This window comes from Protomyctophum parallelum (genome assembly GCF_964188405.1).
Source record: "Protomyctophum parallelum genome assembly, chromosome: 15".
Lineage (NCBI taxonomy): Eukaryota > Metazoa > Chordata > Actinopteri > Myctophiformes > Myctophidae > Protomyctophum > Protomyctophum parallelum.
In genome coordinates this window covers 31,296,662-31,314,341 of record NC_139710.1, presented here as the reverse complement: position 1 = coordinate 31,314,341, position 17,680 = coordinate 31,296,662, and the positions used below count along the sequence as shown (strand labels likewise).

At 47.2% G+C, this 17,680-nt stretch overlaps 1 protein-coding gene across 1 annotated transcript in view; it reads right to left on the bottom strand.

Annotated features, from left to right (window-relative positions):
* Positions 1-17,680, bottom strand: part of LOC310871801 (uncharacterized protein) — a gene marked incomplete at its 5' end in the record, with an annotated part of 153,098 nt that overhangs the window by 78,568 nt on the left and 56,850 nt on the right. Inside the window, 7 exons of the mRNA XM_083783436.1 lie at positions 1,148-1,201; positions 2,531-2,575; positions 2,792-2,845; positions 5,372-5,416; positions 6,636-6,689; positions 15,248-15,292; positions 16,476-16,529. Coding sequence (XP_083639562.1) covers positions 1,148-1,201; positions 2,531-2,575; positions 2,792-2,845; positions 5,372-5,416; positions 6,636-6,689; positions 15,248-15,292; positions 16,476-16,529 — 351 coding nt within the window. The remainder of the gene's footprint in view (positions 1-1,147; positions 1,202-2,530; positions 2,576-2,791; positions 2,846-5,371; positions 5,417-6,635; positions 6,690-15,247; positions 15,293-16,475; positions 16,530-17,680) is intronic.

The following is a 17,680-nucleotide window of genomic DNA, read 5'->3' as shown; positions in this document are numbered from 1 at the left end:
ACATTTGAACAAAACAAATGTATGGGGGGTCCCTAGCACAAACAATTTTCAGGTGGGGGTCCGCGGCCAAATGCATTTTCATTTGAGGGCCCTCACGAAAAACATTACCAGCGGTAATCCTGGTCTCTAAACTACCTCCCCCTGGCCAGCCGGGGCGCCTGATGGAGGGGAAAGGAACTGGTCTCTATACTACCTCCCCCTGGCCAGCCGGGGCGCCTGATGGAGGGGAAAGGAACTGGTCTCTATACTGCCTCCCCCTGGCCAGCCGGGGCGCCTGATGGAGGGGAGAGGAACTGGTCGGAATAACGTGTTCCTTCCACACGCTATGTCCGGCCCGGGGAAACTCCCCCCAGGTGAAAAGAAGGAAGCATGAGGTCAGTTCGCTGCCCCCTCCCAGGTTGGCAGAGGAAGTGTAGCGCCCAGGATTACATTAGATAATTGGCACTGGGTGAAAAAACTGGGTTACAAAATCGTGGGATAAAAATTATATATATAAAAAAAATCACACCTGTGTGAACCGAGTGGTGCAACTCCCCTCTCTCCCCCCTTTCTCTCTCTCCCTTTCTCTCTCTCTCTCTCTCTCTCTCTCTCTCTCTCTCTTTATTATGGATATCAATCCGCGTCGCTGAGAACTATTTTTTCATTATTATTTTGGGTCGGCCTTTCCTTCTTTAGCATACCTCCTAGAACGGATCGCGCATGCGAGCTGCCGTCCACGGGGGTCAGCCTTTCCTTCTTTAGAGTACCTAGACCGGATCGCGCATGCGCGCTGCCGTCCACCTCCCATTATACAGGCAGACTATAAGCTTCAATAACTCCTAATCTACAGAGCTCTCCATGGTTTGGTCAATTAGCGCGATGTTCGGAGGTCTTTGCTGATTATCCGGTGGTCTTGATGGAAACATTGGTGCTTTCTAGAGCAAGGATGGCTATATTTTAGCTCGCTAGCATTGACGCTATTTATTTAGCACAAGATGTGAGGCGCGCATTGTACACACACGCGCGGATATTGCTGGCCATTGCTGGTTTCACGCATGCATACATGATACATGATACATGCGGACATTCCTGGTTATAGGAGTGGTTGCACCACTCAAAAGAACAACAATCGGTCAATCCTCCATTGTGTGAAGCTAAAAAGAATAACCTTGTCGCCCTGGAATCCAAGCTCTCCCACCTCTCCGGGCAAGCCGATTTCCCCCTGAAAAATATACAAAAATTAAAAACAGAAAAAAACAAAAACAAAACAAAAACATAAGAGCATTTATCAGAATGCCGATGAAACCACATCCTTTTAATCTTCGTTTTTTTTAATCTTGGTTTTAATTTTCACAGTAAACCTGGATTAACTTTCATCCTGTTTCACCACTACTTTAAAGTTCGATTTAAACATCAATGGGGGGATTACTTTTAAATTTGCAGTAGAGGTGGTTTAAAAACGTTAGCATCAGCCGCGTTCCCAGCTAGCCTCTCACCTGCAATCTATCAGATGGCTGATACAGTATACAGCAGTTATACGACCGCGTCGCTCGCAAAATCAACAGTAGAGCGTTGTGAGCTTATACAGATCTGTTCCGGTCGCACTACGGTGCGTTGTGAGCTTACAGATCTGTTCTGGTCGCACTACGGTGCTTACAGATCTGTTCCGGTCACGCTACGGTGCTTACAGATCTGTTCTGGTCGCACTACAGTGCTTACAGATTGATTAACTAAATGTTTCTTTGTATTAAAAGTTATCCAATGCTGGCCCAGGCCGTGGCGTAACGGTCTGGGCACCGGACTGGTAATCCAGTCGCAGTGTGCCGCGGGTTCGACTCCCGAACCCGACACGGCCTTTACTGCATGTCATCCCCCCATCTCTCTCCCGTTTCCTGTCAGCCTACTGTCTGTCCCTTCAAAAATCAATAAAAGGCGTAAGCCGCAAAAAAATATCTTAAAAAAAAAAAAAAAAGTTATCCAATGCTGAAAACCAAATTAAATGCATCTTAATGCTGACCTATAGTGACAGTGATACTGACGGAACAACTTTTCCATCTTGTTGCTACTCTGCTACCCTGTTTTGTGTTGTTTTGTAACTGTTTGTATTGTGGTTTGTTGTCTTTTCCTTTTTATTTTCTGTTAAATTACCTTGTCGTGCTACGGTGCTTACAGATCTGTTCCGGTCGCGCTACGGTGCTTACAGATCTTTATGTACAAAGTTTAATCCATGAATTTAGCACAGGTTAAAGTTTTAATCACAGGTTAAGGATTTTGATCACCGATCAAGCAATGCTTAAAATAACGTGGTGCAACACGTACGACTCCAATTAAAATAAATCCTTGATCAACAAAGCCTTGATTAACAACTATAAACTAAGCTTTAGTTGTTAGTTGGAGGCACTGAGGGTCTTTACTGCGAACCTCTCAAGTCGACACCTCTCTCTAGTTTTCCCCCTCCCGTGCGACGATGTGTGAATAACAACGACGTGGTCGTCTGTAGCATGCTTGGATGCAGGAGGTTAATAGACTAAGAAAGACATATTCAGATCACCTTATCACCTTTCAGTCCTGGTTCCCCGGGGTTGCCTGGTACTCCCTTTGGAAGAGGGAAAACCAAAACAAAAAACAAAAAAAGGAAGGAAGGAAGGAAAAAAGAAAGAAAAACGGAAACATGATGAATGAGCAGGCCCTGGTATTTCCCTATTAGCTGGTGTTTAAATGCCCCAGCGTTCCTGTTACATCCAAATCAAGACCAGAGAGAGAAAGCTTAGGCTGTACGCTTAGTTTTTTTCTTTCTTTCGGGACGTTTTACCTTGAGTCCTGGCGGTCCGGGCGAGCCCATCGCGCCGGCGGGGCCCATGTCTCCCTGCCACCAACAACACAGAAGACACACGCACTCAGAACACGCCAATGAGGCACGCTGCATCGCATTATACAGTATACCATAACTTAGAACACGGCAATGAGGCACGCATCACATTATACAGTATACAATAACTTAGAACACGGCAATGAGGCACGCATCACATTATACAGTATACAATAACTCAGAACACGGCAATGAGGCACGCATCACATTATACAGTATACAATAACTCAGAACACGGCAATGAGGCACGCATCACATTATACAGTATACAATAACTTAGAACACGGCAATGAGGCACGCATCACATTATACAGTATACAATAACTTAGAACACGGCAATGAGGCACGCATCACATTATACAGTATACAATAACTCAGAACACGGCAATGAGGCACGCTTCACATACAGTATACCATAATGAGGCATGCATCGCATACAGTATACCATAATGAGGCACGCATCGCATGCAGTATACCATAATGAGGCATGCATCGCATACAGTATACCATAATGAGGCACGCAACGCATGCAGTATACCATAATGAGGCATGCATCGCATACAGTATACCATAATGAGGCACGCATCGCATGCAGTATACCATAATGAGGCATGCATCGCATACAGTATACCATAATGAGGCACGCATCGCATGCAGTATACCATAATGAGGCATGCATCGCATACAGTATACCATAATGAGGCACGCATCGCATGCAGTATACCATAATGAGGCACACATCGCATACAGTATACCATAATGAGGCACGCATCACATTATACAGTATACCATAATGAGGCACGCATCCCATAATGAGGCACGCATCACATTATACAGTATACCATAATGAGGCACGCATCCCATAATGAGGCACGCATCACATTATACAGTATACCATAATGAGGCACGCATCCCATAATGAGGCACGCATCACATTATACAGTATACCATAATGAGGCACGCATCACATTATACAGTATACCATAATGAGGCACGCATCACATTATACAGTATACCATAATGAGGCACGCATCGCATTATACAGTATATACCATAACTCAGAACACGGCAATGAGGCACGCATACCATAATTATTGTGTCATGTATATGACATGCGTGCACACACACACATATCACATGCATTACATCTGTTCAGCCACTGGGCTGAACAGAGTGCCTATAGAGCGTCGCAGTCCCGCCCCCTTTCATGACGACGCCAGACCCAGGAAATAATTCCCAATGCATTTTTCAAAAAGTATTTATTTAAAGACCTTTTAAGCGTCGTACGAAGCCAACTCGAGTCGTGACAAATCATGACAACACACACGATATTTTGGACCAAACAAATAATTACAAAAAAACAACAAAAAAAGTCTTTGTTTGGCCCAAAACATTGTGTTTATTGTCATGATTTGTCACGACAAGAGTTGTCTTTGTCTGCAGCGTATAAACGTCTTTAAATACTTTCTGAAAAGTCTATGAGGAAAATGAACGGGGATTTATTTTCCGGGTCTCTCGAGGGGGCAGGACTGAAAGGGAGCGGGGCTGTGACACCGAGGCCTTTGCAAAGCTGAGGAGGTGGTGCACGAGCCCCACAGAAGGGCTGGCCAACGTTGAAGCTGCCACTACCCTACTGCTGGCCAAAAGTGGAACTGCAGCACGTTCATGGAGGTTGACGGACGTCATGATGTGAGTAACGTGCGTCGTCGAAACCCTGACCTCAAATTTGAGACCCGCTCTCAACGTTCCGCTTGCTCGAGCCACTGGGTTATTACAGGCCTAAAGGTGGCTTCACCCCGGCCGCGTTTTTTCGGAAAACCGATGGAGAAACGCCGCTTAAGTACTTAAGGGTGCTTCAAAACACGACACTGAGCAACTTCCGTTGAAATGAATAGCGGGGGGCGGGGCTGTCGCTCACGGTCCTCACTCTATCCCTTTATAACGCAATGGTGGTGCACCACACTACTATACTACTATATAACTATATACAACACTATACTGGCTTTATTAACTGGAGACGCAGATGACATACAGTAGGTGACTTGCACGCCATCCTTCCACAATAGCCTCTTGTTCGGGACATGTTTCTATTATTACACTAATTGTACTTCTTGACAATGTTGTCTGTGTTTTGTTTAATGATCCATGTCTTTGGCTGTGGGTTTTTGGTGAAGATATCTGGTGTAGATAGAGATAGATATCTGGTGTAGATAGATATATATATATATATATATATAAATAGATAGATATCTGGTGTAGATAGATATATATATATATATATAAATAGATAGATCTCTGGTGTAGATAGATAGATATCTGGTGTAGATATATATATATATAAATAGATAGATATCTGGTGTAGATAGATATATATATATATAAATAGATAGATATCTGGTGTAGATAGATATATATATATATAAATAGATAGATATCTGGTGTAGATAGAAGGGGGAAGAAAGGTAAAGGACCTCGTAGAACCCTGAGGGAACAACATAATTATCTAGGGTGATTAACACTCACAATCAGGCCTGCAACTCCGCACGGTCCGGGAGCTCCCAGCTCGCCCTGCAGAGAGAGAGAGAGAGAGAGAGAGAGAGAGAGACATAGGGACAGAAAGACACTGTCAACAGAGCTGTACAGCTGTATGGGAACATACATGTGTTACTGTGTGGTCATCCATGCTGAGAAGCGCACGTACAGTATCAGTGCACACTCTCTATACTGTGTGTTTATGTGTGTGTGTGTGTGTGTGTGCGCGCGTGTGTGTGTGTGTGTGCGTGTGCGTGTGGCTTTCACACGTGTACGCACGTGGGCGCGTGTGTCCATTAGCTCATGTAATAACAAGTCACTCCTATCATACGCCAACGTAATGATTGAGGTTCAGACAGACAGACAGACAGACAGACAGACAGACAGACAGATCTGTGTGTATGTACAGTATGAATGGAGATGCATTCAGCCGAGTGGACCACATCCCCTCTGCTGTGACAGGAAATGAGGAGGCTGGAGGAGAGGAGAGGTCCTCGGAGGTCGGCCAAACGCCATCCGACGCTGCACTCAGTGGAGAACTGTGGGGGTCAAGGGTCAAGCTACTCAGTGGAGAACCGTGGGGGTCAAGGGTCAAGCTACTCAGTGGAGAACCGTGGGGGTCAAGGGTCAAGCTACTCAGTGGAGAACCGTGGGGGTCAAGGGTCAAGCTACTCAGTGGAGAACCGTGGGGGTCAAGGGTCAAGCTACTCAGTGGAGAACCGTGGGGGTCAAGGGTCAAGCTACTCAGTGGAGAACCGTGGGGGTCAAGGGTCAAGCTACTCAGTGGAGAACCGTGGGGGTCAATGGTCAAGCTAAGGAGAGTTTAAACGGAGGGACTCACAGTATCAATGTTGGCAGTGCCAGGGAGTGAGTGAGTGAGTGAGTGAGTGGGTGGGTCACGGTCAGCAGCTCACTCCTATTGGTTCATTCTAGGCGGTCACTGTCAGCAGCTCAGACTCCTATTGGTTCCTTCTAGGCGGTCAACTCGCTCTACCACCTCAGCATCCTCTTTGCAGTAATTAGTTCTTCACAGCGTTAAATGTATGGAAAATGTGGATTATAAGATAGTATATTTGTGTATTTTAAACATATGTCCTTGAATAGTTGGATGTAACTCTGAATGCTATTAAATGGTTCATTGTGTTGAACTCTAAGTGTCTGACTGAAGTGATTAAGTGTACTGACTGACTGAGCCAGGCGTTTGATGATTAGGGACACGTTTCCTAAATTGGATCAATCATAATCAATAACTTACTGGGTTCCCATCAGGGCCTGGCGGTCCCTTCTCTCCCAAGTCCCCAGGAAACCCCTGCACACTCAAACACACGCACACACGCACGTATGCACACACACACACACACACACACACACACACACACAGAAACAAACAGAGAGAAGTCCTGTCATCAAACAGGCTTTTTTTCATATCATATTTGACAGTTTATGTTTGATCACAGGCCTCGTTTCGAGGTTGAATTGTTCGCTCGTGTTTTGGTGTGTTCACACGCGGGCAGATTAAACGATGCAAAGACACGTTGTGTGAGTTGATTTGGAGCAGCTGTGCATGCATCGCTGCGCCCTTTTCAACAGCATGTCGCTGCATGGCTTCCTGTGACAATGAACGGTAGACTGCATCTTTGCATCTGCATGTCGCTGCCTTCCACTAACAACGAACGGTAGACTGCATCGTTTAATTTGCTCCGTGTGAGCGCAACGCACTAAACGCACCGCCAGTGTTGTTTTCGTCGACTAAAACTAAGGCGAAAAATGTTCGTCGACTACCTTTTTTCACTGACAAAAACTAAATGGAAACTAAATGAAAACTAAGCTACGATGACTAAAACTAAGACTAAATATACTGACAATTTCGTCAAAACATAAAAACTAGACTACAATGTTAGGAAGGGACTAGTGGACATTGGACAAGAGATCCAGTATAATTCATTTTACACTTGGTTGCAAATAAGTCATTTTACAGTCATGCACACTGCAAATAGTAGATCTACAAGCTCACAACGCGTCGAGCTGTCGACTAAATCAACTGTAGATTTAGTCTTATGGCATCCAGTCGACTAAAACTATACCCAACACAAAAACATTCCAGGTGACTAAAATGTGACAAAAACCAAATGAAAACTATTCAAGAGACTATGACTAAAACTAAAATCAAAATGTGCTGCCAAAAACAACACTGGACTGGCCCACCACCGCACAAAGGGCACTTCCCCAGAACATTATGCATTGTAAAACCCAGCAGAACACACCACTGAGTCAGAACACACCACTGAGTCAGAACACACCACTCAGCACATCAATTCCTAGGAGACCGGCAGGAAATTCCATGCTGAGGGTTTCCGACAGACGGGCCATGCGTGCGCGGCTAGCGCCCGCTGCCAGAGACGGGCCGTGCGCGCGCTGCCAGCGAGCGGCAGGGGTGGAAAAAGTACTTTTATTGTTTTACTTAACCCGTTCTGACCCGAGATCAGATTCTATAAATGTTCTTCTACATCCTGACAGTTTTCTGAAAAAGCTGTGTTTCTAATGTCAGTCGCTCTTCGATTTTTCAAAAAATAGCAGACCTACAAGCTCGTAGCGCGCCACCGAGTGGCGTGCTACGAGCTTGTATCAAATACTCTGTTTGTATCAAATACTCAAGCTAAGTATCAAATACTCTGTACCTCCACAACGTACTTTGCCGAGTACAGACAGTACTTGAGTAAATGTACTAAAGATTATATGCATGAAATATGTGTACAATGCAAAGAAAAGAAATCAATTTTCAGCCATTCAGTTGCAAAAAATATTTTATTTTATATATTTTTTATATATAATTTGGGGACCCCCCCCCCCCCAGGTTGAGACCCCCTGTAGTAAGTTATACTTTCCACTGCTGGACCAAAGTCCTCCCCCCCCCCCACCTCTCTTGGACTGCCTGCCCCGAGAAAAGAAAAACAGAAAAGAAAACCCCTCCTGGCTCAGGAACTGCTGACAGGGCTCCTTTTTTTCCCCGCTATGCCGTTCACGGTTCCATTCTGGAAGCAGGACGAGAGGCGTGACGCGGGCCGCGGGCCACGTGCTCGCCGCGCGCTCGTCGCCCGTGCCAAGGTCAACAGCAGCGCCGCGGCTCAGCGCTCGCCCCACAGGAGCGAGCCTCGAATGGGTTAAGCGTGCTTAAAGCTCCCCGTGGAGGTCTTTCTCTGCCTCTGCGCAAGACGGGAAAATAAAACTAAAAACACACAAAAAGAAAAAAGAAAAACCCGCCGCCGACTAAAGCAGCACGGCCCCAGAGATGGACAGGACAGAGGACGTGTTTGTGTGATTTAGAAAATATGGAGAAAGCAATAAGGGGCTAATTGTTGCAACATGGGGCGGGCCCACAAGCCATCAGACGGAATAATGTGGAAAAGGGCCGTGCTTTCCAAGAAAACGTCGATAAGTTACATTCGTTTTGATCGGAAACACATGCATCCTCCAACTCTTCCGTTATTGCATCGACTACTTGGGTAGCAGCGCTGCTAATTGAAACATCTCCGTTATTTGTGGTGTCACCGGCCGTCGTGTGCATGCCTGTCGTGTGCATGCCCGTCGTGTGCATGCCCAGCGTGTGCATGCCCAGCGTGTGCATGCCCAGCGTGTGCACGCCTGTCGTGTGCATGCCTGTCGTGTGCATGCCTGTCGTGTGCATGCCTGTCGTGTGAATGCCCGTCGTGTGCATGCCTGTCGTGTGAATGCCTGTCGTGTGAATGCCCGTCGTGTGCATGCCTGTCGTGTGCATGCCTGTCGTGTGAATGCCTGTCGTGTGCACGCCTGTCGTGTGCATGCCTGTCGTGTGCATGCCCGTCGTGTGAATGCCTATCGTGTGCATGCCCAGCGTGTGCATGCCTGTCGTGTGCATGCCCGTCGTGTGCATGCCTGTCGTGTGAATGCCTATCGTGTGCATGCCCAGCGTGTGCATGCCCAGCGTGTGCATGCCCGTCGTGTGCATGCCTATCGTGTGCATGCCCAGCGTGTGCATGCCTGTCGTGTGCATGCCCGTCGTGTGCATGCCTGTCGTGTGCATGCCTGTCGTGTGCATGCCCGTCGTGTGCATGCCTATCGTGTGCATGCCCAGCGTGTGCATGCCCGTCGTGTGCATGCCCGTCGTGTGCATGCCCGTCGTGTGCATGCCCGTCGTGTGCATGCCTGTCGTGTGAATGCCTGTCGTGTGCATGCCTGTCGTGTGCATGCCTGTCGTGTGCATGCCCGTCGTGTGCATGCCCGCGTGTGAATGCCTGTCGTGTGAATGCCTGTCGTGTGAATGCCTGTCGTGTGAATGCCCGTCGTGTGCATGCCTGTCGTGTGCATGCCCGTCGTGTGAATGCCCGTCGTGTGAATGCCTGTCGTGTGAATGCCCGTCGTGTGAATGCCTGTCGTGTGAATGCCTGTCGTGTGCATGCCTGTCGTGTGCATGCCTGTCGTGTGCATGCCCGTCGTGTGCATGCCCGCGTGTGAATGCCTGTCGTGTGAATGCCTGTCGTGTGAATGCCTGTCGTGTGCATGCCTGTCGTGTGAATGCCTGTCGTGTGCATGCCCGTCGTGTGCATGCCTGTCGTGTGAATGCCTGTCGTGTGCATGCCTGTCGTGTGAATGCCCGTCGTGTGCATGCCTGTCGTGTGAATGCCTGTCGTGTGCATGCCTGTCGTGTGCATGCCCGTCGTGTGCATGCCCGCGTGTGAATGCCTGTCGTGTGCATGCCTGTCGTGTGCATGCCTGTCGTGTGCATGCCCGTCGTGTGCATGCCTGTCGTGTGAATGCCTGTCGTGTGAATGCCTGTCGTGTGAATGCCTGTCGTGTGAATGCCTGTCGTGTGAATGCCTGTCGTGTGAATGCCTGTCGTGTGCATGCCTGTCGTGTGCATGCCTGTCGTGTGAATGCCTGTCGTGTGCATGCCCGTCGTGTGCATGCCTGTCGTGTGAATGCCTGTCGTGTGAATGCCTGTCGTGTGCATGCCCGTCGTGTGAATGCCCGTCGTGTGAATGCCTGTCGTGTGAATGCCTGTCGTGTGCATGCCTGTCGTGTGAATGCCCGTCGTGTGCATGCCCGTCGTGTGAATGCCTGTCGTGTGCATGCCTGTCGTGTGAATGCCCGTCGTGTGCATGCCCGTCGTGTGCATGCCTGTCGTGTGAATGCCTGTCGTGTGCATGCCCGTCGTGTGAATGCCTGTCGTGTGAATGCCTGTCGTGTGAATGCCCGTCGTGTGAATGCCCGTCGTGTGCATGCCTGTCGTGTGCATGCCTGTCGTGTGAATGCCCGTCGTGTGCATGCCTGTCGTGTGCATGCCTGTCGTGTGCATGCCTGTCGTGTGCATGCCCGCCTTTTGAATGCCTGTCGTGTGCATGCCCGTCGTGTGCATGCCCGTCGTGTGAATGCCTGTCGTGTGAATGCCCGTCGTGTGCATGCCTGTCGTGTGCATGCCTGTCGTGTGAATGCCTGTCGTGTGCATGCCTGTCGTGTGCATGCCTGTCGTGTGCATGCCTGTCGTGCAGTGCATGCAGAACATGCCCAGCGTGTCCAGCCAGTGTTTTAGGACCTGCATCTCCAACACGTGGAAACGTTTTGTGTCAAGTTGACAGCATGGCAAAATGTGACTAAATTTGACTGAGGGACTGCCATTGGAATCATAGCTTCAAATTGACATATTGGTTGTTCAGTTTGACCCACCAGTTTTGGAGATATGGCTTATAGAGTAATTAATGTCTTGCAGAGAAACAGCGAGTTGAGAAAACAGGCTTGAAATGAAAGGTTCACTTCTGTGGACTCTAACATTACACCTATAGCTACATGTTATACATTTATTTCATATTTACATGTCTTCTGTGGACTGTAACATTACACCTAGCTACATGTTTAAGCATTTATTTCATATTTCGATGAATGTCGATTTCAGCTCTGACACTCATTGCAGACATGCTCTAGTATGTGAAGAGTCTGCCTGTGGTATTAACTAATTAAAATAAAAATAAAAAAAAGTTTTCCTCTGGTGAAAAGCTGTAATTTGCGCGATGGCAGTCTCTCAGTCAAATCTGGTCACAGATATCCTCAAGGAGGAGAACAGAACTATAGTACACTAGTTGTAACCCGCTTACACCGTCTTGTGACTTTGTGAGCCTGTAGATCGGCTATTTTTTAGTTTTTCGACTAGAACGACAAGCCCCGATATCGGCCGTGCCAGGGTTAATGTTAATGTTAAGAGAGGCAGGCAGCCATCGTGTGATTTGACTATTACAAGCTTGCTGAATGTTCTGCGTGTGCGTGCGTGCGTGCGTGCGTGCGTGCGTGCGTGCGTGCGTGCGTGCATGCGTGCGTGCATGCGTGCGTGTGCGTGCGTGCGACCACGCCTGGGTAAAAGTCGGGCTATAAACACGTTAGCCTGGCAGTATCTGGAATCCACTTCCAGGCAGTGTTGTTTTTGGCAGCAAATTTCTATTTTAGTTTAGTCATAGTCTTTGGACTGAAAATATTTTATTCATCTGGAATGTCTTAGTGTTAGTCTAGTTTTAGTCGACTAATCTAATAAGATTTTAGTCGAATAAATCTACAGTTGATTTAGTCGACTAAAATGTATTTTGGCGGGCATTGATGCCGCCATAATGAGTGTTTTTACACTGCGACGCGTTGTCAGCTTGTAGATCGGCTATTTTCAGCATGCAACCAAAGTGTAAAATGACTTATACTGGATCTCTTGTCCACTAGTCCCTTCCTAACATTTTAGTCTAGTTTTTATTTATTGACGAAATTGTCAGTATATTTAGTCTTAGTTTTAGTCATCGTAGCTTAGTTTTCATTTAGTTTCCATTCGTTTTTGTCAGTGAGAAAAGGTAGTCGACGAACATTTTTCGTCTTAGTTTTAGTCGACGAAAGCAACACTGCTTCCAGGCGCCAATAACTACAGACTCCCCTGCTCTGTGGGCGGTTACACTCTGAGCATCCAAACCCACAACTGACACAATAACTACAGACTCCCCTGCTCTGTGGGCGGTTACACTCTGAGCATCCAAACCCACAACTGACACAATAACTACAGACTCCCCTGCTCTGTGGGCGGTTACACTCTGAGCATCCAAACCCACAACTGACACAATAACTACAGACTCCCCTGCTCTGTGGGCGGTTACACTCTGAGCATCCAAACCCACAACTGACACAATAACTACAGACGTCCCTGCTCTGTGGGCGGTTACACTCTGAGCATCCAAACCCACAACTGACACAATAACTACAGACGTCCCTGCTCTGTGGGCGGTTACGCTCTGAGCATCCAAACCCACAACTGACACAATAACTACAGACGTCCCTGCTCTGTGGGCGGTTACACTCTGAGCATCCAAACCCACAACTGACACAATAACTACAGACGTCCCTGCTCTGTGGGCGGTTACGCTCTGAGCATCCAAACCCACAACTGACACAATAACTACAGACGTCCCTGCTCTGTGGGCGGTTACACTCTGAGCATCCAAACCCACAACTGACACAATAACTACAGACTCCCCTGCTCTGTGGGCGGTTACGCTCTGAGCATCCAAACCCACAACTGACACAATAACTACAGACGTCCCTGCTCTGTGGGCGGTTACACTCTGAGCATCCAAACCCACAACTGACACAATAACTACAGACTCCCCTGCTCTGTGGGCGGTTACACTCTGAGCATCCAAACCCACAACTGACACAATAACTACAGACGTCCCTGCTCTGTGGGCGGTTACACTCTGAGCATCCAAACCCACAACTGACACAATAACTACAGACTCCCCTGCTCTGTGGGCGGTTACACTCTGAGCATCCAAACCCACAACTGACACAATAACTACAGACGTCCCTGCTCTGTGGGCGGTTACGCTCTGAGCATCCAAACCCACAACTGACACAATAACTACAGACTCCCCTGCTCTGTGGGCGGTTACACTCTGAGCATCCAAACCCACAACTGACACAATAACTACAGACGTCCCTGCTCTGTGGGCGGTTACGCTCTGAGCATCCAAACCCACAACTGACACAATAACTACAGACGTCCCTGCTCTGTGGGCAGTTACACTCTGAGCATCCAAACCCACAACTGACACAATAACTACAGACTCCCCTGCTCTGTGGGCGGTTACACTCTGAGCATCCAAACCCACAACTGACACAATAACTACAGACGTCCCTGCTCTGTGGGCGGTTACACTCTGAGCATCCAAACCCACAACTGACACAATAACTACAGACTCCCCTGCTCTGTGGGCGGTTACACTCTGAGCATCCAAACCCACAACTGACACAATAACTACAGACGTCCCTGCTCTGTGGGCGGTTACGCTCTGAGCATCCAAACCCACAACTGACACAATAACTACAGACTCCCCTGCTCTGTGGGCGGTTACACTCTGAGCATCCAAACCCACAACTGACACAATAACTACAGACTCCCCTGCTCTGTGGGCGGTTACACTCTGAGCATCCAAACCCACAACTGACACAATAACTACAGACTCCCCTGCTCTGTGGGCGGTTACACTCTGAGCATCCAAACCCACAACTGACACAATAACTACAGACGTCCCTGCTCTGTGGGCGGTTACACTCTGAGCATCCAAACCCACAACTGACACAATAACTACAGACGTCCCTGCTCTGTGGGCGGTTACGCTCTGAGCATCCAAACCCACAACTGACACAATAACTACAGACTCCCCTGCTCTGTGGGCGGTTACACTCTGAGCATCCAAACCCACAACTGACACAATAACTACAGACTCCCCTGCTCTGTGGGCGGTTACACTCTGAGCATCCAAACCCACAACTGACACAATAACTACAGACGTCCCTGCTCTGTGGGCGGTTACGCTCTGAGCATCCAAACCCACAACAGACACAATATATTATCACAGAGTTCCAAGTAAAAAATACTTAAACTAAAAAACAATGCACTGTAATTCAATAAGCATATACTTAATGTAAAGTCAATTATAATCAATGAGGAAAGAGTTGATGGTATTGTTTGTGAGGTCGTTAATCTCTAATTAAAATAAGTGATTAAGTGATGCAACAATGCATGCTTTTATTGCGGTAATAATGCCAGCAATGCCAATGCTGTACATACTGTAGTTAGGGGTGTGGAGCTTTACCACATCCACCAGCAGTTTAAGCAATATTACACGAGAGGAGTGATTATTGCCACGACAGTGATGCGGTCAGGAACGAGACGAAGTCGAGTTCCGCAAGCATCACTGAAGTGGCAATAATCACGTTAAACAACACCCTCAAGTGTATTATTGCAATTCTACAACAGTTACCCTAAAAAAATATATTTTGTTAATGACAGATGTAGTCACTTTCTCTTAAGACCGAATTGTTTTTTCAGACTGGCCTGCTGCTGGCACACAAACCGTGTGTGTGTGTGTGTGTGTGTGTTTTGTGTGTGTGTGCAGCATGCATGTGTGTGTGCAGCATGCATGTGTGTGTGTGTGTGTGTGTGCAGCATGTTTTGCTTGTGTGCGACCCGCTAGCATGATTGCTTGGGAACGGATGAACCGGAATTTTATTTTATTTCATTGTTGGCGAATGAAAACGTTGACAAAAGTCCAGATCACAATTGGGAGAACATATAACATATTTCGTACTGGTGTGGCCATTGTTTGCGTTCTGAATTTGTTTAATCACTTTATCCCTATATACTATAATAGAAAAAAATGCCTATCCACAAGCTCACAATGCATCGCATTTCTTTTGACTAATTTAAAAGCATGCCCCAAATAGGGGCGCCAGGTTGAATGTGTTTAATTTAGTTCATGGTATTGCATTAAAATTCTTTCTAAAAAGTATGTTGAGAGAAAACTTTACCGGCCTACCCATCTTGCCCTTCTTCCCGGGGACACCAGGACCTCCCTGGAAACACACAGACAGACAGACAACAGACACACAGACACACAGAAGGCAACAGACAGACAGAAAATTTATATTTCTCATTCCCTGAAAAAAATCCACATTTTGGAGTTAGGTGGTTCTCCCCCGGTCCCCCCCCCCCGCCCCCCCCCCCCCGACAGCAGAGATGTATTACTATTATTGGCCCAAAGGGAGGCATGTAAATATTGAGACTTGGCACTGAATCTCCTTAGAGAGTTGGAACCGCCAACCTAATACACTGCCCTGGAGTCTCATGGGAATTGGAGTCCTGGCTAGGTTAATCCAAAGCAGTTCTTGTTTCCATCTGTCCTAGTAGGTATTACTCTGTTCCAGAACAGCAGGGGGGAGGTTTGGCTTTCCCCGCTGAAGGCTCTCAGTCCTGTGTAAATATTGTGGAAGGGACGTTGCTCTGCTGGGGGGCGTAGAGGAGCTCATGAATGGAGTTTTCAAACCTTTTATGCCCAAAGGCAGACTAATAAAGACTAATACAGACTAATATGTCAAACTGTGAAGGCACAGAAAACGGCCATTGTGACTTTTTTTTCCACCTGAAATGACAGGTCGATTTGTATTTTTTATTTTAACACCCTGAGCGACAAGGACGGAGTTCTCCGTTCTATCAATTAGTAACGCCCAGTCGCTCAGGACGGAGATTGTTAAAAAAGGACGGAGATTTATTGATATAAAAAACGATCGCATCTCTCCACAGGCTGGGAGCGTCTGTTGCGCAACATTCTATGTTATTTTCCGGTCATCGAAAATGTCCCCCCCCCCATTTTAGCGGATGAGTTTGAAAATCTTAAACCGTGAATAACTCTTGATCTAAATCATTCCGTCCAATTCTAAGAAAAGATCCTGTGTTAGACGGACCCACCGCGGTCCCGTCGCTAGTCGCGTTAGAATTAATCATACCTCCCGTATAGTTGTCGATCGCCTCTAGAGTGTTTTGGCTACATCTAGCTACTTCAGCCACATCCGGGATAACACCCGGTCCGTCGCTAAATGTGCTCCGCTGCTATGAATCCCGGAGGGCTCTGATTTAATGGATTAAAATAACCCCGGGCGTTCGGGGTGTTTACTAATAAATGATCAATTATTGACTGTATTTTATAATTGATTAAATCGATAATTGATAATTGATTACAGTTCGAAACTTGATACTCACTCTATCCCCATCAGGACCGGGGAAACCGAAAAGGCCGGGGACTCCGATGTGACCCTGAGGAGATGAACGGGAGAAGAAAAAAAAACAGGTGATGAAAAGGGAGACGAGGAAAAGACCAAGAGGAAGACGGAGCGATAGGACAGGGAGAGAGAAGGACACGGAAAGGAGAGACATTGGAGACCGGGGGTTAGATTTAACCAAATTTGGGCGAGAACCCATTTTGGTGTTAGCATTACGTTATGCTTTAGCTATTTTAAAACAGCAGATCTACAAGCTCATAGCGCGCCACTCGGTGGCGCGCTATGAGCTTGTAGATCTGCTGTTTTTTTTTAAAAATCGAAGAAACGACTGACATAGAAACATAGCTTTTTCAGAAAACTGTCAGGATGTAGAAGACATTTTTAGAATCTGATCTCAGGTCAGAACGGGTTAAGGCGAATCTCTGCGACTCTCGGGAAGGAGACGATCGTCTTCCGTTTTCGGTTTTCATGGATGTGGGCGTGTCCCTCTGGTGGGTTACGGGCGGCGTTCTTGAAGAAACAAGCCTTGAGGCAAGTGTATATGCCCATGGACTGCATGGTGCTGGCTTCCACGATGTAGTCCAAGGGCACATACCCCCACGTCAGGGATCTCAGACGACTCCTCCTACAGAACCTGAACAGAACCACGTCAGGGATCTCAGACGACTCCAGAACCTGAACCTGCTCATCATGGGAGGGAAGAGAGACCTCTTGACCACTGAGGTCAACGCGTTCTCACACCGGGGGGGTCGTACGATACGACGAGTCGGGCCACACCGCGCCGAGCATCGGACGTTTGACACAGCAGGCGTTATTTTGCCGCATCGCATAATTGATGTTGACGACGACTTGATTCTGGGATTCTCTCGGTATGCAACGCACGCAGAAGCTTTACGTCAGACTCACTCCGAATAATAATCGAATATTTTAAATTAAGATTCCAATTAAAAAAAATTGAATAAAATTGCTGTGTGAGTTCTGGCGAGACTCTGTGCCACGTAAACTAATACATTATACAAAAATTTGGCTATTGAGATAATTATGAATCATACATTTGATCTCGCAAGACTCAAGAGAGTGCATTTCTCAGCACCAACCGCTGCCCATACAGGACCAGACCATATAGATAAAGAAAGACAACGTTTTACAGCATATTAGGCTACAATATTCATATCATATTCATAT